The following is a 25,065-nucleotide window of genomic DNA, read 5'->3' as shown; positions in this document are numbered from 1 at the left end:
CATTTGATCAAGCGGTTACGTGGCTAGGAGTGTGCCTTTATCAATAGATTGGCCAAAGCCATTCAAGATATAATACAAGGTGTTCACTGCAGTATAACTTTGTGACAGAGAAAAACTGGAAACTACTAATAGCCCGATGATTTGATAAGCACACTATGGCTACCCAATAATGGAAATCCATGCGACTATTAAAAAGAATATTATTTAAAGGGAAACTCTCATCAGCACAGTAGACTGATAAGGAGAGTTTCCCTTTAAATTAAGCAAAAAAATTAAGGATAGCATATGTGTATAATAATGTTCCTTTTATCTAGCTAAGAAAAGGCTGGGGACGGGGTGCCTGGATGGTTCAGGTGGTTAGGTGTCCGACTCTTGGTTTCGGCTCAGGTTGTGATCTCAGTTTGTGGGATCGAGCCCCGCATTGGCCTCTGCACTGACAACGAGGAACCTGCTTGGGATCCTCTCTCTCCCTCTCCCTCTCTGCTTCTCTTCCTCTTGTGCTCTCTCTCTGTCTCTCTCAAAATAAGCAAATAAACTTAGGGGAAAAAAGGCCTGGAAAGCCAATCTTTAGGAAAAAAAAAAAGTTTAGCTAAGGAAAGGTAAATGCACAGTCACACTTACGTATTTGGTGGTAAGCCAAGCTAGAGGCACAAGTCAAGATGAACAGTGGTTACCTTTGAAGAGAAGGGCTGGGAAAGCTTGTGCATTTTATTTTTCTGGAGATTTTATGTTCACATCTTCTCAATGTGCAAATGCGTTCTTTTTATGTTTTAATGTCAGATAGGTGTTGTTGGGGCTACTGGGATTATGGGATCCTTTTGGCTTTTATTCACCCCTTTTGATATTAAAAACTTGGCTGAAACATGAGGACATTACGGAAAGTGACATAAGCCAGTTACAAACAGGGAAATGCTGTTTGACTGCAATTGCACGCGGTCCCCAGTGTAGTGCGATTCACAGGGACAGAGGGTATGATGGTGGTTGCCGGGGCAGGGGGAGGGGGATGGGCAGTTACTGTTTAATGAGCACACAGTTTCAGTTTTACAAGTTGAAAAGGGTTCTGGAGAGGGCTGGTGGTGATGGCTGCACAACACCGTGGATGTCCTTGACGTCACTGAACTGTATACTTAAAAATGGTTGAGATGGCAACTTTTACTATGTGTCATGTTTTATTATGTGTTATGTGCTTCTCACCACAATTTTTAAAAAGTGGTGCTAAAAATGCTAGCATTCTTTTCAAAAGAATCTGACGTGTCATTTTTCATTTATTTGAGCCAGAGGACCCCAGACATATTTGTTTTTTCAAAGCATCTTTAAGACAGTAATATGTGTAATATGAAAAATGCAGTGGGATGCTAAAATAATTTTCCAAACATTTGACACAAAGGCTTTTCCTTATTAGCCTAGCTACTTCGGGCAAAAATCAATCTGGGAAGTTCCTCCAAAAGTTAAACATACAGCTATCATAGGACCCAGCAATTCCACTCCTATGTACCTAAGAGACATGAAAATATGTGCACACACAAACATGTATACATGTGGGGCATCTGGGTGACTCAGTTGGTTAAGTGCCCAACTTCAGCTCAGGTCATGATCTCATGATTCATGAGTTCGAGCCTTGCGTTGAGCTCTGGGCTGACAACTCAGGGCCTGGAGCCTCTTGGGATTCTGTGTCTCCCTTCTCTCTGCCCCTCCCCCGCTCGTGCTCTGTCTCTGTCTCTCAAAAATAAACAAACATTAAAAAAATTTTCTAAAGCAAACACATACATGTGTTTATAGCAAGCAGCATTATTCTGCATAGCCCCAAAGTGGAAATAACCCAAATGTCAGTTAGCTGATGAATGGATTAAAAAAAAAAAAAAGGGGTGCCTAGATGGTTTAGTTAGTTAAGCGTCTGACTCTGGATTTCGGGTCAGGTCATGATCTCTCAGTTCTCGAGATCAGGGTCTGTGCAACTCGGAGCCTGCTTGGGATTCTCTCTTTCTCTCTCCGCCCCCATCCTTCCCCCCCCCCCCCAAACATGTGCTCTTTTTCTCTCCCTCTCTCAAAATGAATAAACTTAAAAAAAAGGTGATATATACATACAATGAAACATTATTTGGCAGTGGGAAGGAATAAAGTACTGATATATGATAAACGTGGATGAACACTGAACATTCTAAGTGAAAGACACCAGTCACAAAGGGCCACATATTGTATGGCACCACTTATATGAAATGTGTAGAATGGGTGAATCTATAGAAACAGAAAGTAAGTTAGTGGTGACTCAGGGCTGGAGGGTTGGGAGGAAATGAGAAATAAGTACAACATGTACAGAGTTTCTTTGGGGGGTGATGAAATGTCCTAAAATTGATGGTGGTGATGGTTGCATTCAATCTGTGAAGATGCTAAAAGTCACTGAAGTAGAGGCTTTAAGTGGGTCAACAGTATGGTATACGAATTATATTTCAATAGAACTGTTATATTAACAATAATAGCCTGGGGATTGAGGTATCCCAAACTGGCACCAATTCTTCACTCTGAGTCTCCAGTAATTAGATTGCCTATATTATTTGTTGCTCAAACTGGAACATGGGGAGGATGGAAAGGAAGCTATCAGCAATCCCTATGGGGCAACAGGTGAACACTGCGTGCGCGCGTGCGCACACACACACGCGCGCGCGCACACACACACACACACACACACACACACACACACACACTGTAATAACAGACCCGGACTTCTGAGAGCTCAGGGGTGTTTTAGAAACCCAGGGTAGAGTGTGGGAAGGAGAAGGTGTAAAACAAACAGTGCCAAGTACTGATATGCATTATCTTTCTAGGAGGAACCTGGCTCTGCAGACCAAATGCCTTCAATTTTTGTTTTTGTTGTTTTTAAATGTTTCTTTTGAGAGAGAGAGAGAGAGAGAGAGAGAGAGAGAGAGAGAGAAAGGGCATGAGCGGGGAAGAGGCAGAGAAAGAGGGACATAGAGAATCCCAAGCAGGTTCTGTGCTGTCAGCACAGAGCCTGATGCAGGGCTCGATCTCATGAACTGTGAGATCATGACCTGAGCCAAAACCAAGAGTCAGACGCTCAACTGACTGAGCCACCCAGGTGCCCCTCTACAGACCAAACGCCTTCAATTTTTGTATACATTTTCCTCTGGCTTTCCCATTTCGCCTCTAGAAACCTATTTAAGGAAAACATTCCTGCATATGATGGAAGAGTTGGTGAGCAGGAAGAGGGTTGGCTAAAGAAAGCTTGGTAGCTTCTTAAATGGAATAGTACATGGCCATGAAGGGATGTCAGTTTTTAAAAACAATAGGAACAGTACTCACAGAATATTAATTTTTAACTGTTATACATCAGGAATGCATTTTTATATACACATAAAAAGACAACTAAAGTGATATATTCCAAAATACGAGCAATGGCTATTACTAGTAGGTTATGGATTTCTTTCTTTATTTTGGCTCGTCTCTATTTTCTAGAGGCTCTACAGAGGAATATGTATTACTTTTGAAACCAAGTATTCTGGCTCGAAGAAAATGAGCCCACATGAAGACTAATCAGGGTCTAGCATCTGTGAATCTGGACGGGCAGCTAAGTTGGGCAGGCCTCTGTGTTTCCACCCAGGTTCTCTCTCACCCCTTCGTCCTTGCACTGTTAGCCAGTGTGGCCCACCACTGTCCCCTGCTGGCCACAACTGGAAGCACAGCCCCATAGGTAGGCCCCAGGTGGACTCATTCCCTAGAGGATGAATTTCAGGGTGGAGGATGGATTTGGGGTGAGCTCTAAGGAGGAAGCCACGTTCAAATACCCTCAAGGGCACAATGAGACTGTTCGTAGTAGTACTTAATACACATATGTTGAATAAGCGAACGAAATGTGGCCTCAACAGGCCGCCCCAGGGGCTGGGTTCCCAGGCTAGCCCCCATAAATACGCCCACATGCAGCTGGAAAACCACATTTAAACGGAGCCCTGCAGCTTCTGACACCTGCATCCCAAACCAAGGGCCGCACAACTGGAAAGCAGCAGCCACCTGGTCTGGAAGCTGCAGGGAAATTGCCATACTGGGTCCTGTATTAGCATAAACTTTGGAGTCAGGCAGGCCTGGATTCAAGTCACACCACAGCCACTTAGAAACCAAACCCTTGGATAGGAGCTTCATTTTCCTCCCGTAAAAAAGGGAATATGATAAAGTATAAAACAGTCTTAGCATCATGCTTTGTATTGGTATGCATTTTATAGTTTCGTAACCATTGGGTTATAGCTAAGGATTCTCGCAGCTCAGATGCTGGTATAACACTCCCCACTTCTCTGTTGGCGGAGCAGGGGTCGGAGCTGGTGCCTCCACCCCCAATCCATCAGGGTTCTTTTCAACCCACCAACTGTAAAGGAAGCGGGGCCAGATCCCAGTCTGTGGTGTCTGTGCCCAATGCCTGGACCTGGGTCAGGCCAGAGGGTACTGGGAGCAAGGCACAGGTGAGTGGGGACAGTGCACACGGCCTCAGGAGGGACTGCCCAACCATAAGGACTCTCAGGGATAATGGATTTGGGGTTGTCCAGCCTCCAGACCTCACGCGCCCCAGCCTAAGGAGCAGGACAGAAGCAGAGCAGCTAAGAGACCTAAGAGAGCCCTTGACTCCATTATTCATTTAATATTAAATATTTACTGAGCTCTGACCATGTGCCACTTTGGATACATCAGTGAGCAGGATAAAGATCCCAGCCCCGGATGAACTCATTTTCTAGGTTTTCCCAGGACACTTCCTTCAATCTTGGTTCCATTTCATAAATAATAAACTCGAGACCATTAGCACTTAGGACCCCTTCCCAGCAAGCTTCTGGACCTGCTCCCTCTGGGTCAATTCTACCTGGGCCATTGATTTGCTGTGTGACTTTCAGAAGTTATTCATCCTCCCTGGGCCTCCATTTTCTCACTGTAACATGAGGAGTTTGACCCAGATGATCTATAAGGCCCTCTCAGCTCTGAAGGTCTGAGGGCTCTCAGCCTACTCTTCACCCAGGAAATGCCAGTAGGACCAGCACCACAGTCGTGAGAATCTTTCTGGAAGTTGTGAAAACACTCAAAGTCTTGCTTCTAAGGGGTAGAGAGGTGCAAGGGGTCCATGAGTCTAAATATCCAGGGTCAGCCATGTCCCTGCCAGGAGCCTTCCCCACTCCCAGACAGCCAGGGTCTGGCACGGACGGATGTCAGCTAGAGCCACTTGGGGGGTTCTCACCTGGGCATCTTCCCGGGCCTGGTCCCGGTCTTCTCCTCCCTCCTCACGGTTCCCCTGCAGCAGGACCAGTGAGAAAGATCAGTCCCCACACATCCACCCTCTTTGCCCCTCAGCGGCCACAGGACGTTGGCTCAGCTACTCTGGCTCTCCGAACCCTTTCTCTCAGCTTTCACATGGGGGCAATAATCCTGCCCTCAGAGCGAGGCTGTTGTGAACGTTAAACCTGAAGGCACTTAGCTCAGGGCGACTCGGACATAATGAGCTTGCAGTGCTGTGTGTCGGGGCCTGGCGACCGGGTTGCAGGAAGTCAGGCGATGGTGAAGGAAGCTTGTGGGTCATATGCAGGTCACCCACGTGGCTTTGCCCTATGAGCTGGGGGCCCAAAAAGCTGGGCTGAGGGTCACTGGGGAGGGCCTGCTGGGAGAAGGTGGCACCAAGCCAGCTTTGAAAACTGAACAGTGAGGGGTTCCTGGGCGGCTCAATCAGTTAAGTGTCTGGCTCTTGGTGGCTCAGGTCATGATCTCAAAGTTCATGGGATCAAGCCACACGTCAGCCTCTGAACTAACAGTGCAGAGCCTACCTGGGATTCTCTCTCTCCCTCTCTCTCTGCCCCTCTTCTGCTTGTGTGCTCTCTCTAAATAAATAAACTTTAAAAAAAAAAAAAAAAAAAAGAAAGTGAACAGTGGGAGAAGGCCTTACATGAGGCAGTCATGGTCTCAGCAGTGGGACTGAGAAGGCACGTGGGTGGGGAAGACACCCTTTCTTCATCAGGACTGGGCTCCTAGCTCCCTGCCATCATCCCGGGCCCCCAGGGGGGGGCCGTGAACTCACTCACCGTGGCCAGAGAGATGAGGATCCTCTTGAAGTGTCCAGACGTATCTGAGCTCAGAGCATCCTCAAGGGACTTGTGATAGTCTGAGACAGAGAGAGGGTGTGTGGGCAGCTGCTGGGCAAGGATGGGGGGCTGCTTCTAGAACCTCAGACTTGAGCCAGAGCGCATTGGCAGGAGTGGTGGGGATGAAGGAGTTTGTGGTTGGTTCTTGGGAGCCTCCAGCCACGGAACTGTGGATTGCGACGCTGATGCCCCCAGTCCATCACCTCCCTCCCCCTGTCCCAGCTGAGGACTCTGGGAATCCTGCCTCTCCTGCTTCATAGCCTCCCTGTCTTCCCTCCTGCAGGACAGGTGTCAGACCCACGAGCAGGGCTCAGGCCGTGTCACTCCCCTGCTCAAAAGGTCTACCGCTTTAAAGCCGCTTATAAGGGGAAAGTTTCAACGTTTTTGATGGGTACTCAAGATTCTTTAAAATAATATTGTGACCAAGCACAGGCCTTCTGGATGAGGGCTCGGAGTGACTGCACAGGCCGCCCACCCAGGACGCTGCCCTCCTGTCCCCCAGAGGCCTGGACATTCTCTCCTCTCACTGTTTCCTCCAGGCCTTCGTGGAGCTGCGACTCTCTGCCTGGGGCACCCTTTCCTCAGACACAGGGCTGGGCACACCCAGGGGCTTATCACAGCCTCGTGCCTGAGTGAGGGGAGATGGGGCAGAGCAGTGGGGTGACGTCAGAGCTGGAGAGGTCACTCTTCTCCCACCACCTCCCAGCGGCACTGGGCCCAAGGCTTCCCACACTCACCTTCCTTATAGGCCTCACAGATGGCCCGGATTTCCGCATTGGTCCGAGTAGCGAGGATTTCGATGAGAGCCTTTTCATCTGTGCCAGCTCCCTAGAATGTGAAGATGAAGAACACTTAAGCCACAGCCCTGACCCCCATCAGAGGCCTGAGGGGCCCCGGCCAAGGAGGTCCCTGGTCCAAGAAACCACCCAGGAGGCAATCACACAGACCACCAAGCCTTCCTGGATTTTCTCCTTACCCCCAGACCAGAGATAGCACAATCACGATGGAACATGCCAGCTTGTCAAGATTTCCAGAACCTTCCATGAGAAGTGCTTTGGGCCAAAAATTTAAAAGAAAAGAGTATGTGGTATATGGGTATGTGCATATAAAAAGGCATATACACATATGTCTCTGACTATAAATATTTATACATAAGGGTATAAAAAGAATTAGAAGTAATGCATCACAGTATAATAGTGATTATGGTCTCTGGGTGGGCAAAGGCTCACAGGTGATTTCTAGTTTCTTCTTTTTTTGCTCTGTATTTTCTCACATGTTATTTTGCCAGAAGAAGAAATTTTTGTGCTTTAAGGAAAAAAACATGCCGTATTTGTTTATATTTGGATTTGATGAGTGATCTATGGACAGATACATTAGGCCCTCTGGATTAAGGTGGCTTGGGGGGGATGTGCTACTCAAAGGTCCCCACTTTGGGGGAAGGGAGGGAGGTGAACAAGACAGATCGATCGATAGATTCAAATATCTGTTAAAAACCTGCAATGTGCCAGTCACTGAACAAGCTGCTGCGGCCACAACTATAAAAAAAAAAAAGTAAGGAGCGTTCACCGCCCTTGGAGGTTACTGCCTGCTGGTCGGCCAGTCCGTGGGTTCTCTGACCTCAAGCAGACTGAGGCTGACTGAGATCTTAACAGGCTCTTTATTAAAAGCAAGCACGTGGGGAAGACAGCCTGATCCTCAGAGCATCCTAAGACCCAGGGTCTAGCCCCACCCTTCCCTTCCCCGAGCTCACAGATGTGCTGGGCCTCCCTCAGTTTCCCATTTGTAAACTGTGGGAATGGAAAGCGTTAGGTCAGGTTAGCTCACTGGTCCCTTCAACTTCTAAACTCCGTGTTCTCCAATCATTTGCTTTTTTGTCGGGGCATTTTAAATGGACAATAATCTCGATTTGCTTTGCCCAGGGAATGTCTGTTTTCTTCTCTTAATCCTCAACGGGCCAAAAGCCCTAGTGGTTTCATGTGGTTGTTGGGTCAGGCTCTAGAGTCAGACAGAGTTGTTCTGAATCCCCGCCCTGTGATTTCATAATGCTGTGACTTTGATCAAGTAATTTGGCCTCTGAACATGAGTTTCCTCACTTGTAAAACGGGGACAAAGTAAAAGCCTTGCCTTGTGGGTTGAGACAAGCAGCTGAGCTAGTATATGGAGCCAGGGACAGGTTACTGGATGCTCCTAGAAAGGAGACCAGTCCCGGGTACAGCTGCTGCCTCGGGAAGAAAAGCAGCTACAGAAACAGCTGCGCCAGGACATAATGCCCTTTCTTGCTAACCAATCACAAGGGCAGGTCTTCAGAGTTAATAGTGCCCTCCATGCCCATGACCTTGCTTGACCCACTCTAATGTCTGAAGGGCAGGGATGACTGCTCCCATTTCACAGCTGAAGGCATAGAAACTTAGTGCAAGTGGCCCAACATCACACAGTAAGTTAGTGGTGAGGCCGGACTAGAATACAGAATCCAACTGCTGTTGTTTTCCTTCCAGATCCATTCTGCTTCCTCTACTGCTCCCTGAGATCCCAGTGACACCACCGATCACTGGGCATGTGACCTCACTTGCATCAACCAGAGTAGAAGCCAAGATTTTGGCGGAACACCTAGGAAGAAGGAACAGAGGTGCTAGCTGGTAGGACAGACACCAGCCGTCCTACTGTCTATGACGAGGAGAAACGGTCTCTGAGAGTGAAGCTACCACAGAGGATAGACAACCAAGGTGGGCAGAGATAAGAGGCCACATACCATTATTTGAGTCCCTGGACTCAGCCATGTCTAAAACCAGATGGGAGGCCTCTATCTTTCAGTTATAGGAGCCAACACCCCCTTTGGTGTTCATGCTAGTTTGAACCGGGCGTGGGAAGGGCTCAGCCAAGGAGCTATAGCCAAGCCATTTGGGCTTGTGAGGAGCACCTGTGTCCCCCCACCACCTGCAGACTAGACCCCATCCCGTCGATGCGCACACCATACCTCCATGGCCTTCTTCAACTGCTTGGCATCGTAATGGGCCGGTGGCATCATGAGCCCCAGAATCAGCCTCGCCAGGTCTCCAGAGATCTCCGACTTCAGGTCAGCCATCAAGTCCTACAAAAGGCAGGGCTGAGGTCATGCCAACATCAGCACTTGCTCACATGTGACCCAGGATAGGGAGGAGATATGGAATGAGGAAATGGGGGCTCCATGTGAATGCAGGGGATAGAGGGAGACTGTGTCTGTCTTTGCTGTTGTTTGTCTTTGTTTACTATTTAGAGGACGCTAAAGAGGGCGGGATAAAAAAAAAAAAAAAACCAGCAGGAAGACCCACTCTCCTTGGAGGCAAGGAGGCGGGCAAGGAAAGGGACATGCCAAAGGACATCGTTTCCACCCCGGGGGAAAGTTGCCAGCATGACACCAAGGCACAATAATCACTGACACTCAGCCTTGGGGCCTAGAAGCCTCTGGAGCTCCGAGATCCAGAAAATGCTACATGAAAACAACTCATGTCCTTCATCTCTGCCCCCAGGTACTGATCACAAGGAAGCGGGGGATGGAGAGAACGTGTTGCAGGCAGCCCGAAACCGATGTGGGAGATACTCCAAGAACACGGGAGCCACAGGGAGCCACAGGAGCCCCAGTGCCATGAAGACCCAGGTGCCCAACTGTGCAGAGCTGGCAGTGACAGGCCACGCCCCCGGGAGGAGGGAGGGTGCGGGGCCCGGGCCCCCGGCTGAAGCCTCACCCGGCCAAAGTGTGACTTGAAGGTCTGGCGGATCTGCTGCCGCTGGGCGTTGCTGCGGTGCGTGATGATGTCGATGATGGTGTCCTCATCAGTTCCTGAATCACCAAAGCCACACGGCTCAGAGGGAGGCCCGTGGCCCAGCTTCCCCACGTCCCCCCATGGATGGGCTGTCCCAATCTTAGGCAGGGTAGAAGCCTGGCTAGGGCCCCTGAGCATCTGCAGGAAGCCTGCCTCTGGCCCAAGCCACTGACTGCCCCAAGGTTCCTCCTGGCACTTCCATCTGTCTGCTCACTGGCTGAGAAAAAGACCCCCAGAGGAGCAGGGAGCCCTGGGTTGAGAGGCAGGGCCTCCAAGTTCCAGCCCTGGTTCTGGCAACGGCTGAGCAGGTCCTGGCCCCTTTCTGAGGCTCAATTTCCACACCTACCCCCTGAAGAGCCCGGAGTAGTTACTAGGGGATCCTTCTAGCCTGGCAATCTAAATCCCACGGGGACCCCGTGTCCCTCCTCTTCAACTCCCTGGAAACTGGAGCCCAAGTCCTTCTAACCACAGCAAGTTGACTCTGGGAGACATCAGGATACCACCTCCAGCCTCTCAGATTAATGCCTTGGACCTCAGACCTGGCACAGGACTCTACCTTTCACAAGTGCTTTTATACCTGTCATCTTACAGTCCTAGCTGTGCTCGGTAGATATTATCATTCCCAGGAAACAAATGAAGATGAGGCCCAGAAGGGAGAGAACTTAAGCCAAGGCCCCTGGGAGGTGCCGTTAGACGGACTGGGGGGAGAAAGGACGACAGTAGCCAGATTCTGGATGCTCTGTGCCTGCTGGCCTTTCTGAGAACAGGGCATCTGTCTAGAGTGGTTCTTCCCACGCGTTCCAATGGAGAATGCGATGTGATAACCAGCAGAGGGTGCTCTCAGCCCGGAACTGGGACTCTTGGATCAATGGGTCCGCATCTCTTCTTTTACACATGGCAGGGAGGGGGTGGACACTTGGAGGGGTTGAAGGACTTGCCTAAAGTTACAGAGTGAGTCTAAGGCAAAGCCAGTGGGAGAACCCAGGCTTTATAACCTCGTACTTTCTTCTGCACTAGAAAGGGCTTGTGCCAAGTTCCTTACAAACCTCCTCACTCCCCTGCTCCCTATACTCAGGGAGCCAGGAGTCTCCTCTGGAGGTTAGAGACTTATGTTAAAATTTGCCTCATTCTATGGACCCTCCTTTGAGGCCTGAGCTCTTACTCCTGCCTGGCCCGCTGCCAAACCTGCCGTGCCCTCTGCCCCAGAGGCCAGCCTGCCCCCTTCGTGTCCCCTTACCAAGTCCCTTCATGGCCTTCCGCAGCGCTTTGGCATCTGCATCAGGGCTGAAGTTATCGGCTGGACGCACAGTTCCCTTCAGCTGCAAGAAGCAGAAAGAGACTCAGCAGGTGCCTGCAGGCCCCCCTGGGGGCCAAGCCACTAGAGGAGCATGCAAGGGAAGGGAGGCTTTCCCCACGAGCCCCAAACCAAGCAGCTTGGGGGGAGAGAGGCAGGGGTGAAGGCACAGCAGACAGGCCCCTGCCCTACAGCTGAGAAAGAGAGAGGAAGAGAGACAGACCCAGGCCTGGGAGCAGGGCAAGTGCTGGTCAAGGGAAAAGTGGCCAGCTTCCTGCCCCAGGAAGTCAGCTCTGTCCTAGCTCCACTGGGGCCTCCCCAGTCCCTTAGAACTGTGCCCTGTCCCCAAGGCCCTCCTGCCTCTTCAAGAGTCCCTCCCTGTGAAAAGGCAACCAAAATATCCTGAAATACCAGAACAGAATCTCCCAAATTTCAGTCACTCCTAAGTGAGGTTCCTGATGTCATATTTGCATACATCCTATGTTATTTCTTCATATTTTTATGTAATTCAACTTTTCTGTTTTACTTAAATGCGTTCATTTTTAAGTACATTGAAATACTCCTAAAGGGCAAGGAGTTTTGTTCATTTTGTTCTTGGAGATATCCGAAGTATCCACAACAGAAGTAAGCACTCAAAAAATATTTGCTGAATGAATGAAAATAACTTTACACCGCTCTCATGAAGAGGAAATTGGTATGATGTGCCATAAACAGATGATAAGCCATGAAAATAAATGTAAGAAAGAGAAAACCACAACGTTGTCAAACATCACCAAATTTAACGAGACGCCGTTGCTCGCCAAAAACTCTGAACTTGAAGCCGGCTAAGTTGTTTGTGAAAAAGGAAAGCTGGGGAGCGTGGCACCCAATGGGGCCTCTCTGACAAAATGAGTTGCGTTGATGAAATCGAAAAGGAGTAATGCTCTCACTCCGTGAGGTTCAGTCTTATTTAATGCCGCGGAGGCTCCCCACCTCCACACTAATTCATTTCTTATATAATTTAAGGTCATCTGCAATGACAGCTCTTGCCTTGTAATTTGGGAAATGCTGTTCTAGAGCATCAGAGCCCAAGAGCCCTGGGAAGGCACTGAGCTTGCTGTGTCTAACACCTCATTCTAAACATGGAGACAGAGGCCCAGAAAGAGGGGGCTTGGTAAGTGAGTAACAGATTGCAAGGTTCCAAACGTTTTCATGTGGACCAAGTGTTACCAGGGCCTGGAACGGTTTGCCCCAAGTACTTCTGTGGACCTTGGGACTCCGGGTGGTCAGAACAACCTCGAATCGTCCTGTGCCCCTCCGGGTGCCCCTCTGTTCTGTTTTCATGCCTCCAAAGGCCAACTGTCTGCCCCAGGATGAGACAGGCCTCTCCACACAACCAGACATGTCTCCATTCAGCAAGCCCTGTTAGTAGTTAGTGGGCCACAACGCTTCCCAGTGTGTTAGAAGTTAATGCAGGAATCAGATGCCCACACCAGAAACTCATCACTCCTAGAAGACAAGGAAGCTTCAGATGTGGGAAACCAATGTCTCAGGTTGGCCACCAGGGGGCGGCTGGGTGCCAAACAGAGCAGCAGGAAGGTGCGAGCAGAAGAGTCCAAGCTTGTGGTCAAGAGGTCAAGCAGGAGGTGGGGAGGGTCTGACCTCTACTCGGGCCACTGCACTAAGCTCCCACATCTGATAGGCCACCTGCGCTGCCTCCGGGAAGAACTGGCCAGCAGCACTGGAATGGAGGGGGTTGGGGAGAGGACAGGAGGGAACGTCATCGTGGGCAAGGCTCCACACACACAACACACAGCCACGTACACACACATACGCCGACACAGGCTTTAAGTAAATCTGTTTGGCTCCACCTTCTCTCTAGCCTCATCCATTCAGAGTCCTCTCCCCCATTTCTGAAAACCTTCTACCCTCTCTTGAGACCCCCTGCAATGCTGGTTCTGCCCAGCAGCCTTCCTGGCCCCAAGTTCCCAGCAGGATGGGATTTCTCGAATCCTCTGACCTCCCCTTTCTTCCTTATAACTTGAGTGATTTCTGTCCAAGTCTCCCCTTTCAAACAAGTCCATGACCAGCTTATGGCCGTGTCACCTCTTTATCGCCTCCTGTAAAGCACCTGGGTATATCAAGGGCTCAGTAAATGTCTGTTGAACTGAAATCAACCCCCAAGGCACTTGTCAGAGGTTAACAGGAGGTTCTCCTATTCCTTACTTAACTGGATCCTTATAAGCCCTGGGAGGGAAAATCAGACTACCTACAGCTCCCTTCCTAGCACACAAATCTGGTCAAGTCAAGCCCAACTTAATCTCTTCAATGGCTCCCACCACCCCGGGGAGAGGTTCCTATGCCAGGAGGAGGCCCACAGGTCCCGCCCACCTCTCAGCCTCTTCTCTTCCCTGGCACTCTGCAAAAGTGTGGCCTCGGTTACAGAAACGAACCAGGCTACCCCTGCACATCACTAGGCCTTTCCTCCACCCACTCTCCTTCAGACCCTGTCTTCACCTCCTCCTCTTCCTCACCTTCCTCCTTGGGCCTCTCTGCCTCATTACCTCCAGGAGCCTCCCCCAGGATGGGCTAGTGCCCTGATCTGTGCATTCATAGACATGTATACTTTCCCCATCCCGAGACCACCCTGCACTGGTCTGTGTACGTCGCCGGGCTGTGGGCCTCACCGGTCCTTCCCCGCAATGCCTGCTCACAGAGGGTACTTGTCACAAGTACGATGAACAAATGAGTACGCAGAGCAGGCACCTGTATGTTTTCCATTTAACAGCTGATGAAACAGAAAGGCAGCTATGAAGTAGCAGGGCCTGGACCCTCACATTCTGGCTTCCAGTCCACACCCCCAGACTGACTTTCCAAGGTCACAAGAGCAGACATCTCCACGTCTGGGAGAGTACATTCACGTTCACACACACAGACAGACTTTCACCTGTGCGCTGTTCCCGGCACCGAGGAAGCCCCAAGCTCATCCAATCCATCCATCCATCAGGATGAGGGCTGGGGAGTCCAGGCCTGCCACCCCCCGAGGCCACTCCCTCCAGCCTGGGGCCAAGGAGACACTTACTCATCGTCACCCCCACATAGCTTCAGCAGAGCCCTCTTGTACTCGCCAGAGGTATCGTTCTGGGGAGAAAGAGACAAAGGTTACCTCTCACTCACTCCTGGGCTCCCCTCGGACTAGGAGGGAAGGTTCTACACAGGCCCGGATAGGGGAAGGTGAACATTTATTCATAGCAGCCCCGACTCTCCCCCTGTCCGGGGGTGGTGGCTAAGACCACCAAACAGTGGTAATGCTGGCACGTATTTAACAACCTAGTCTCTGGGAACAAAAGCAAAAAAGCCCCGATTTGTAACAACTGCCAATTTCTGTGGTGTAAATACTTCCAACAAGGGATGCTTTCGAGCCATCAGCAGATTTCACTGAACGTGAAGATGCTCGCTGCTCTCCCAAGCCGGTGAAAGCCAGCCCCAGAGCCCCACTATCCCCAGATAATCCCCAGCCCAGCCCTTCCAACTGAAATACTCCAAGAAAATAGGGCTCTATGAGCAAAAACACCGGGAAATGCCAAAACTGAACAAATAGATGTAGCCTATTTTATATCCCTCCTGGAGCTTCATAACGGGACTTGACAGGGTAAAGGCCGTGAGAAGTTCTAAAATAAACCAACGTGCTTATCTTTACTTAAACTAGTTTTTTCCAAACATTTCTCATGGCACATTTTTGCACGTAATACCTATAAAACTCCTCTTTGGAAATATACTTTGGGGAACGTAGCTGGACCTCATAAAAGCTTGATCTCACTCGTCCACAAAAAGAAAACAACCCAGCTCTCTCTCTCTCTCTCTCTCTCTCTGTCTCTTGGCCAAGTCTCATGGGCTAGACCCCCCCCAGTCACTATAAATCACCTGGCCTGGGGCCAAGCGTTCTCCCCCTTGGAGCCTGACCTCTCCCTACCTTTGGGATAGAGTCCTCACCCTTAATTCAGCCTGCATGCCCTTCCTGACCCAGTCCCGCCTTCCTCTGGAGCTTTGGGACTCAAGTACCACCAGACGCTTGCTTCTCTATCGAATTGTTTTCCATTCCCTGAATGCGCCACGAGGCAGGGGCTCCTGGAATCCCCAAGAGACTCCTAGCTCTCTGGGACGGCTCTTTTCTCCTGGGAGTGGCTCTCAAGCCCTCTGCTCCTCTCCGTACCCCCCGTTAGCTCCGCTCACCTTGATCATGCTATACAGGGACTTTTCGTACTTGGTCCGGAATATCTCCCGAATGTCCAGCATGTCTAACTCACTACGGGAGACCATGATGCGGATCAGGGTGTTGTCCCGGGTCCCCAGGCCCTGGAAAACAAATGGGTTTGGGGGACAGGGATGTGAGCGGAGGCTCAAGTGCAAACAGCCCCCAGCTTAGGTGAAAATACCATGGTCATGATGAGACATTAAAAGGAAGAACAAAAGAAGCAAAATATTGCCACTCTCCCTGAAGCTCCCCACGTGTCCCTCCTGCTTCGATGTTCCCTCCCCATTCAAACATCAGCCCCATTCTTGGTTTTCCTTATCATTTTACCATAACTTTGCAACTCTAAGCATATACTGTTTAGGTCTGTACATCTCGGAACTATGTAAATACACCACTGTCCATTCATTTCTCCTGGTACTCCTGACGGACACTGGGTTGTTTCTCATTCTTTCCTAATATGGCCAGTACTGCCACGAACAGTCTCATGAATGCATGCACACAGGAGCCATCTCTCCCCGGCTGAGCTGCTAGGCTTTACTCTGGCACAGTGAAAGACAGTGAACGGGCTACAGTTCACTTGCCCTTGTGGGCTGGACACACAGGGCCAGGAAGGCCTGAGTTCCCGGGGCCTTGGGTCTGTGGCATCTGGCCACAAATGACTATATTCATGTACCCTGTTGTGCTATGGAATTGTCATCAGTTGCTGTGTGTCCTCTGCACAAACTCGTGGGAATCACTGTTCTCAGGTACACATCCAGAGTAGAATTGCTGGGTCACTGGGATAAACATCACGAGCCTTAGCAGACAAGAACAAGTATCTTCCAGAGTGGTCTAGCCTACGTACACTGGTTAATTAGTCATTCTGGTTAATTAAGATTTTTTCAGAGTGTGGGTTTCCAGCCCATCTGGCTGATGGATCATGTGCAGGCTGTCATGACACCCTGTGGTCAATCAGGAAGTTAGAGTAGGTATTTGGGTGGGAAGGTGTACGACCGGACAGCATCCGAGGTTCGGGATCTCACCTGGGAAGAGTGCCCATCACTCTCTCCAGTGGCCAATCCCCTGAGGGCTCCTTGGCCAGTGGGCCCCAAAGACTTGTCAAAGAATCTCTACAGTCCCATGGGGATGGGTATAGACCCCCCCCCACCCCCACCCCAGCTGGTTCCCACCAACCCCACCACACACCTTCATGGCCTTGAATAGCCTTTCAGCAAAATACTCTGGGGTGCTCCGGATACACTTCACTGAGAGGAGGGAGGAAGAGGCAGAGTTATTCTGGCGGTCTCCGGGTCAGGGTGGCCTGACCCCCTCTTTGTTTTTACTCCCTGGGGACTCCCAAGTGCAAACCCAGGAAGAACCAGGCTCCTGATAACCTGAGGCCCCACCCACTTTTAACGCAAACCCAGAGCATAACGAAATCAGGAAATAGGGGCTGTTGAAACGTGGAATGTGCATCTCAAAAACCCACTTCATCTTTCTAGTCCTCTGGGGTTTTGCAGGCAAACTGAGCCAGGTGGGGGGGGGGGGGGGGTAGCATCTGGGGTGGAACTGGGAAAGATGTTTCTTTAGCCTCCGCTGCAGAGAGGTACTGGCAGCTACATCACTTTGGATCTTACTGACAGGGCAGGCTAGAGGCTGACTGCCTGAAACAGACTTGGTAGGGGCAGCTCTGTGCAAGAGGATAGCCTGGGGATACAGCTCTCCCCCCCCCCCAAAACGCACATACTACCTACCCTAGGTGCAGACATAGCGACTCCTGCAATGTCCAGCTTCTAAGGGCCTCTGGGTCAGGCAGTCCATCCTCCCTGCCCCCATTTATCAGATGAGGACACTGACACCCAGAGAGGACAGTGACTTGCTCCAAGTCAACGGCAGATCTGGGAGAAGCCCCTGGGTTTGAACCCTGACTCCACCACCAACTAGTCAGCTCCTGGCACGCCCCATGCTCAGAGTACCCCCCAAGTCATTACAAAACCACTCTCTGGCAAGTGACACGGCCTCCGTGAGATGTGGTTTCCTCATTTGTGAAATGGAGATAATGCCCACTCCTGGGTCTTTCTTCAAGATTAAACACTCAGTGCAGCGCCCAGCACACCGTATATGCTCTATGCCAAGTCCGCTCTCCCGCTGGTTATTTCCCCAGGCTCAGCGCTCTCTCTCACCCTCCCACACACACCGGGGGACGGAGTGGCAGGAAGTCCGGGCCTGAGGCTCCCCTCCCTGCCTCCATGAGCTCTGGCCAGCCTTCAGAATCCATCGCCCATCCGACTTTCTCCTCCCTGCCTCCATACCACATAACCCCCCTTTTTCATTCTTGGCCCCCTGTTCCTGGGCCAGAATCCCAGAATCCAGCAAAGCCCCTAGGAATGCAAGGTCAGGACGTACCCACAGCCAGCATCAGCTTCTCAAAGTCCCCGGACAGCTCCCCTCGGATGCTGGCTTCAATCGGCTTCCCCGTGGTCTTTAGATACTCATCAAACACTGAGTCAGAGAGACAAGGATGTTGAGAGTTTCCCATAACACTGAGAAGAACCCAAGACCTCAGGAGGGGAGGGCGCTGTGGCCAGGACTAGAGTGCCCAACATGAAGGTAGGGCTGGTATCTGAGGAGCTAGCTGGCAGGAGGCCTGGCACACCACCAGCCACTGTGCTCCCATGCCGTGTATGAGGTGAGACTACATATACTTCACTCCAGCATGAGGACAGGATTGGTACTCAGAAGGAAAGGTTGAGTGTCCTGTTAAGGACTTTGTACAGACCACCATCTAATAAAACTGGGACTAGTACTTGAGTTGTAGATGAAGTAGCTATCGTGCTCTATTAGGAGAAAAGGAAAAAAGAATGGAATTCCAGGCACAACCCTAAGGGACCAGCTGTAGGTCTTTCTTCTCTGGAACTTACCCAAACGAAGATGCTGCTTGCTGCGATTTCCCAAAATGTAAATGAACTGGGCTTCATCTGTTCCCCATTTCAGTTCCCCTGCCTCGTACAGGTCCTGAAAGGAAAGAGGAAGGGCTTCATTGAAAGAGGAGAGAACTCCCTGGCCAAGCCAATCAACTGCTGCTGGATCCCTGATCATACCAGTAATTGGTAGCCTCAGGACCTTTGCATACACCTGTATACCTTCTTCTCTTTCTGGGGAAACTCCTACTCAACCTTCAAGGCCCAGAGTAAATGTCCCATTTGTTCTCAAAGTACTTCCTGATGTCCCCAAAGCAGAGTTCTCTTTCCTCCCCTCCTTCTCACTTCTAGGCTCCTACAGTTTTCTGCTTCTCTATAGCTTTGCTCCACTGTGTATTATAATGATATATAGGCAATGATACATCCATAGAGAAGGTGTTTGTATGCCTGTCTCTCCCAACACTGTCTGATTTTGTTCACTAGTGATTCCCCAGTGCTTGGCCGAGTGTCTGACACATAGTAGGTGTTCAATAAATATTAATTAACTGAACAAATGAATGAATGAATGAATGACAAAAGCTCCAAAATATATCTCACCAACTTTGTATACGTTGTGTGCCTTTGAAAGATAATAAATCCTTTCTTCAACAACGTGCTGTAAAAATGCTGGCCATGAACTGGTTATTTCTGGTGTTTCATGCACATTGCTTCACCTGGGACCCTTCCCCGGATTCCCAACCTCCCCTCTCTCGGGGCTCCCTTGCTGTGCCTCCCTTGGTGCTGGTTTACCTGGACATCCTGTTGCACCAAATCCTCGCTCACCACATCGTCCGCCTCCCTGGTTCCCTGGGCAGAGACACGGGGACATGAGGTTCAAATACCAGAGCCAGGGGCGGCGGGGAGGGGAAGGCCTGGATGCCAGGGGTGGAAACAGGGAGGGTGGTGGCCCAGAAGTGTCCTGGAGCAGTAACTTACGGCTGCCACTACATCAAAGCCAAAGCACCTACTGGGTGAAAGGGAATCGTAGGGTCCCGCCCACTGGCTTTTCCCTTTATCCTCAGAGCTGGGATGGAAGAGGAGAGTCTGGGCAATGACCAAGGTCCCTCCAGGTGCCCATCCCAGAGCAAGCAAGGGCCTGTACTGAGAACAGGACCCCACACAAGTCGCGGTATGGCTCACGATGCCCTCCAACAATGATACTGCAGGGGTAAAGAGTCTGCACGTCTGCAATCTACTGAGGGCTCCCATAACTTAACCCAAAGAACTCACCAGTGAGGATCTGAGACTTGGACCCTGAGATCCGAGCTCAGAAGCAGTGAAGGCACCAAATCCTACTGGTGCTTCTGCTGCTCTGCCCATGCTCTGTGTCCCATCTGAAAAAGGACAATACTCCCAGGGGACAGGGCCCAGCCTTACTGGACATCTTAGTTACGTGGGCACAGGTCAGACCTACCGCTTAACTCCTCGTCCCCCCTGGATTGTGCATCTCAGGATCCCAAAGCCCTTGCTTCTCTTGGGGACTGAGCTTAAGAAGACAGAGCACCCACATTTACAATCCATGCCGCGACACTGCCCACCGGCTGTTAGATGCTGGGGAGGAGTTGGAGCTCTCCTCTCCAGAACAAGTGGCTTTGAACATGGGGGCAAAGGTCACACTTTCCTACTCCTGATGTTCCTGACCATTCCCCAGCTGCTTCATATGGGATACGGATTGCTATGGCAACGGAGAAAAAGCCTGGTGGCAGCCGTGGTAGAATGTGTTACGGGAAGGGACGAGGTGAAAGAAACAAAGAAGTGGCCGAATTTCTATATAAAACTTCCTAAAAGTTTGGTCCTTGGAGCTGGGCTTCAAACTTCTCAATACCTGTCCCCACAGAGCCTGTGGTCACAGAGACTTCTGGGCAGCCGGGCAGGTGAAGGTGGGGCAGTGGAGCGGGACATGTTTTCTAGCCCCCTGCCGTCACAGAGAACACAAGCCTGCTATTGCCAGAACTTTCAGGTATTCAAAAGAGTGTAGAAATCTGGCTTTTGAGCAAAAGCTCTCTATTTTTAAATGTTAGCAACTAACTCAAAGCATTTAAAAAAAAAAAAAAAAAAACACATTGTGGGGGCGCCTGGGTGGCCCAGTCGGTTGAGCGTCCGACTTCAGCTCAGGTCATGATCTCACAGTCCGTGAGTTTGAGCCCCGCATCTGGCTCTGTGCTGACAGCTGAGAGCCTGCAACCTGCTTCGGATTCTGTGTCTCCCTCTCTCTCTGCCCCTCCCACTCTCTCTCCCTCTCTCTCTCAAAATGAATAAACATTTAAAAAAATTTTTAAACACATTGTATGGGAAAACCAACAGAAAAAAAAAACTTGGCAGATTGAAGTGGGCTGTGGACACCATCTGCAGCCTCTTCACGGTCCCTTTTTAAGTACCCGTGGGTGGGAGGCAGGGGTGGCGGGGGTTGGCTGTGGGAGATGCAATGCAGGCAGCCCCAGAAAGGCCACATCTCTGCTGGCGACACAGGGACGTGCCAGCCGTGTCAAACACGGGCTGGGAAAACAATGGCAGGAGAGAGGCCTGGAGAGGAGTGGGAGGGGCGAGAGAGAGGGTGGGGAGAGGAAGGCCATAGGAGAGAATATTCCTGGGCACAAAAGAGAAGGGACGTGAGACAGAGAAATGCGGGTCGTCTTCTCGCTTCTACAAACCGAGGACAACAGAGCAGTCCCCTGGATGCTCAGATTCTATACCCACATGAGCCAGAGAGAACCCATCTCAAATTCGAGGATAAAAGGGCAGCTGGGGGAGGGAGCGGCCACAGCTTGCGAGGACTTTATACCTGAGGAGCCACCGAGGAGCCCCTCACAGACCACCCTGTCTGGGACAACAGGCAGAAGGTGCCCACAGCCCTCTGCCCGCACTCTGGTAGAGAGCTCCAGGGAGGGCCCCCACGTAGACCAACCTGGAGCAGGACCACGAGCATCTTCTGGAAGTGGCCAGAGGTGTCGCCAAGGATGTCAGCCTCCAGGTCTCGCTCATAGGCTGCAGGGAAGGAACACAAGTTCTAGTCCCATCCCCATGAGACCTCAGGGATCCATTATCCAAGATGATCAGATATTTGTTACAAATCCCAAAACCCAGTCTCCATGATGGCCGGGGAAAGACCCAGGATGTATCTTTCACAGTGCTTTGTACTGACCCTGACACACTGAGATGGAATCTGCCCACTTCCCTTATCCCCACCTGTGCCATCTACCCAGGGTACCATGGCTGCTCACCTGGACGGTGGCTACGGCCTTCTAACTGTTCCCTCCTGCTTCTGCTCCCCTCGCCCTCCAATCCACAGCAACAAAGGTGACTCTTGAAGCCCTCTCTGATCATGAGCTCCCCTGCTTCCCGCTAATCTTGGAATAAAACACTGCCTCCTCTTGGCCTGCAAGGCCCCATGTGACCCTGTCCTGCTCTCGACCCTTCTGGCCTCACACCGGCTACCAGAATTAATTCTGCCCCAGGGCCTTTGGACTTGCTTTTCCCTTTGCCTGCAGGATCTTCTCCCCACTCCTTCCACAACAGGTTCCTTCTTTCTCATTTCCTCCCAAGACACGCTTTCCCTGACCACTTGTCTGGAGCAGGTCCTCCCCAATTAAAGTCTGATTCTTGTTACCTTGTTTGTTTCCTTCATAACACTTAACCACAATGTGTCATCACCGTGTTTACCTGCGTCTCGTCTGTATCCCTTGTCACCTTGTTAGTCTGCGAGTTCTAGGGGGCAAGGATGACATGGGTTTTGCCCTCCCACCATATCCTGAGAACCTAGAGCAGTGCTGCACAGGGCAGCTATTTATGAGCGGGTGAGATGATGGACAGATCAGAGGGAAGGAGGAAAGCAGGTGGATGGAGAGTCTTAGGGCCCCACCCTTCCAATTACCCTCACTGCCTATCTGAAAGTGCTGAACGGCCCCTTCGGCCCATCTCACCATCTTTGTATGCTGCCACCAGCTGGTGGATCTGCTCATTGGTCCGAGAAGCCAAGATCTCAATGAGGCACTTCTCGTCAGTGCCGATGCCCTGGGAGAAGAGAAGGGACACAGGCGTCGGGGCTGGGCACTTCTCGTCAGTACCGATGCCCCGGGAGAAGAGAAGGGACACAGGCGCCAGGGCTGGGATGGGAGGCCACCACCAGCCATGGGCTGGGTTTCTGGAGTGGCCAGAGCTATGACGTTCCCAGCAGGGAATGTCAGGGTGGTCCTACCATAGCTCTTGGTCACCAGACTGGAGCCGCTTGCTGCCCTGAGCATCAAAAGACATAGATTCTAGTCCTGCCTCTGCCAGCAGCTTGCTTTGTGACCTCTCATTAAGAAACTGTCTTTCTGGGCCTCGGTTTTCCCATCTGTAAAATGGAAAAGACGCCAGGTGCTCTGCCAAACTCCTCGGGACATTGAAGGCCATCTCTCACATCGCTGAACTTACCAACATATGAAGTGCATTCATGCTGGATAGCTCATCCGAGGCAAAGATGACAGCGCTTTACACGCTGTAAAGTGCCAGGTGCACTTAAGGGTGTACCTTTGATCCTTCCCTGCTTGCTGGGGGGCTACCTGCTCCTTCGACCACACCGAGCTGCCCCTCCCATCCTGAACACACCTCCGCCACCGCTCCTGACGTTTCTTACCCGGCCCGGAAGGACCTTCTCACTCCAATCAACCAAATCCTCCCCAGGCTTCTGGGCACAACTTGATCTCTCATTTTCTGTGACGCCCCCTCAAGTCACCCTGGGCCTGCCCTCCTGACCTCCCTTAGTATTCTCCTGGCCTTTGGGTATTGAGTGTAATTTGTCTTCATGTCCCTGTATCCTGCTTCCTCGGGCTGTAAGCTGCTGGGTTGGGGCCCGGGCCAAGGGCCCGCCTGACGAGGTCTGCCTCCCACCGACATCTGTCCCACTCTGTCCATCTGGAGGAGACTGTGGTGCCCCTCTGGGATGGGGTTTGAGCAAGCTGTCTCCTGCAGCAGGGCACCCTGCTGGCGGGTACAGGGCTCATGGAGTACGTGCTGCAGGGACCAGAATCCTCCCACTAATCACACCCCCGCCTGCAACACACATACACAGACCCACGCTTCTTACCGAGATGGCATCTTTAATTTCTTTGGCATCGCAATAGGCAAGTGGCCTCATGAGACCCACAATCAGTCGTTCAAACTTCCCCGTCAGCTCATACTTCAAGTCAGCAATGAGGTCCTGTGTTTAGGGTCAGGGGAAGGGAGGGAGGACGAGACGGAGGAGGAAGGGGAGGAGCACTTATGATAAGAATCACATTTAATGAGCACCTACGCTGTAAGGCACCAGGCTACGTAAGCGCATGGAATTGTCACTTTTGGAGGCGTGTGCTATCATCAACCCTAAGACACGGGCTTAGAGACGTCGGGTAACTTGCCCCAAATCATGCAGCTAGCAAATGGCGGTGCAGGATTCAAGTCCATGGCACCGTGTCTCTTCCCCAGCATTGTCTGTTTACTTGTTCACTGGGTGTGTCTCCCACTATCTGTGAGTCCACAGGGCTGACACCTCACAGGTCTCCTTCCCCTGTGTAGCCCTAACACCGAGCACAGTGCCCAAGCATGTAGCAAGTGTTGGAGATGTATCTGTGGCTGAAGAGAAAGGAAAGCAGAACGGTCAGCACAGAGGCTGAGCTGGAATAAAAGAGGAAAGACCCTGAATGAACACACAGGCATATGAAATCAGGTCCCCAGCCCCACCCCACCTGCCCTCCAGTTGCCATGGTTACCTTGCCATAGAGGGACTTGTAGCTCTGGCAGATCTCTTGCCTCTGCCTGTTGCTCCGAGAAGTGATTAGCTCCAATATGGCCTCCTTGTCACTGCCTGGAAGACAGGAGGGCACCTGTTACCCTACCCCAACCTGCCTCCAGGAAGCCCACCAGGGCTACTCCCTGCAGTCTTCAGGACCAGCCTTCATGAGGCAGTGGTATGGGTGGGGGAGGATCTATGGGGACCCATCAAGCCCCTACTGAGAAGGATCACAGCACCCACAGTCTCTGAGCTCGGAGGACCTGTGATCCAGCCCCCTCATCAGACCCATGATGAAACTGAGGTCCAGAGAGGAACAAGGGCTCATCCAAGCTTTTACAGTGAGACCTGGCTTAGAAAAACACAGGTATCCTAACACCCAAGACAGGGTTCCTTCAACAATGAGAAAAATAAAAGAGAATAACCAGCACCAAGTTCAGGGTAGTGGTTACCCCAAGAGGAAAGGCAGGAGTGATGCTTCAGGAGCGGACCTATCAAGGAGGTTTCAACTCTACGAGGAAGCAAGTGCAATTCCTCAAGGTGGGTGGCAGGCTGGTGGGTGAAGCTTCTATTATTTAGACCTTTTGGTTGGTCTGGAATAGTTCATTATAAAATTATGAAGAATAATACAAAGAGGAGACAAAAGAATCAGTGAGCACGTCTCAACATTTCACTGGCCCCCTTGCCCCCAGCAGGGGCGTGGGCTGTGCCCACATGTGGGAACGTCCCCAAGCTCCCCTTCCTAGGGCTCCCCTGCTGGTAGCTGAGCACCCACCAAAGCCCTTCATGGCCGTGTACAGAGCCTCGGCGTCCCGGCTGGGGTCAAAGTCTGGAAAGTCATGAATGGAGCCCCGGTACTTGGTGCCCTGTGGAGAGAGAAAGGAACGTAAACTGCTGACCTTGAGTTCCCAGCCCCAACCCCAGGTCACA

At 51.2% G+C, this 25,065-nt stretch overlaps 1 protein-coding gene across 2 annotated transcripts in view; it reads right to left on the bottom strand.

Moving 5' to 3' along the window:
- ANXA6 (annexin A6) overlaps window positions 1-25,065 on the bottom strand; it is a 51,272-nt gene that overhangs the window by 10,517 nt on the left and 15,690 nt on the right. For both annotated transcript variants that reach the window (XM_030329026.2, XM_030329017.1), the window contains exons 3-20: window positions 24,911-25,001; window positions 24,116-24,210; window positions 23,455-23,568; window positions 22,310-22,400; window positions 21,295-21,374; window positions 19,140-19,196; window positions 18,351-18,444; window positions 17,836-17,931; window positions 16,636-16,694; window positions 15,429-15,551; window positions 14,278-14,336; window positions 12,858-12,936; window positions 11,160-11,241; window positions 9,845-9,939; window positions 9,097-9,210; window positions 6,860-6,950; window positions 6,063-6,142; window positions 5,228-5,281 (exon numbers count right to left, since the gene is read on the bottom strand). In XM_030329026.2, coding sequence (XP_030184886.1) covers window positions 5,228-5,281; window positions 6,063-6,142; window positions 6,860-6,950; window positions 9,097-9,210; window positions 9,845-9,939; window positions 11,160-11,241; window positions 12,858-12,936; window positions 14,278-14,336; window positions 15,429-15,551; window positions 16,636-16,694; window positions 17,836-17,931; window positions 18,351-18,444; window positions 19,140-19,196; window positions 21,295-21,374; window positions 22,310-22,400; window positions 23,455-23,568; window positions 24,116-24,210; window positions 24,911-25,001 — 1,554 coding nt within the window. The remainder of the gene's footprint in view (window positions 1-5,227; window positions 5,282-6,062; window positions 6,143-6,859; window positions 6,951-9,096; window positions 9,211-9,844; window positions 9,940-11,159; window positions 11,242-12,857; window positions 12,937-14,277; window positions 14,337-15,428; window positions 15,552-16,635; window positions 16,695-17,835; window positions 17,932-18,350; window positions 18,445-19,139; window positions 19,197-21,294; window positions 21,375-22,309; window positions 22,401-23,454; window positions 23,569-24,115; window positions 24,211-24,910; window positions 25,002-25,065) is intronic.

This window comes from Lynx canadensis, chromosome A1 (assembly GCF_007474595.2).
Source record: "Lynx canadensis isolate LIC74 chromosome A1, mLynCan4.pri.v2, whole genome shotgun sequence".
Lineage (NCBI taxonomy): Eukaryota > Metazoa > Chordata > Mammalia > Carnivora > Felidae > Lynx > Lynx canadensis.
The sequence above is the reverse complement of the archived record's forward strand: the minus strand, read 5'-3'. Positions and strand labels throughout refer to the sequence as shown.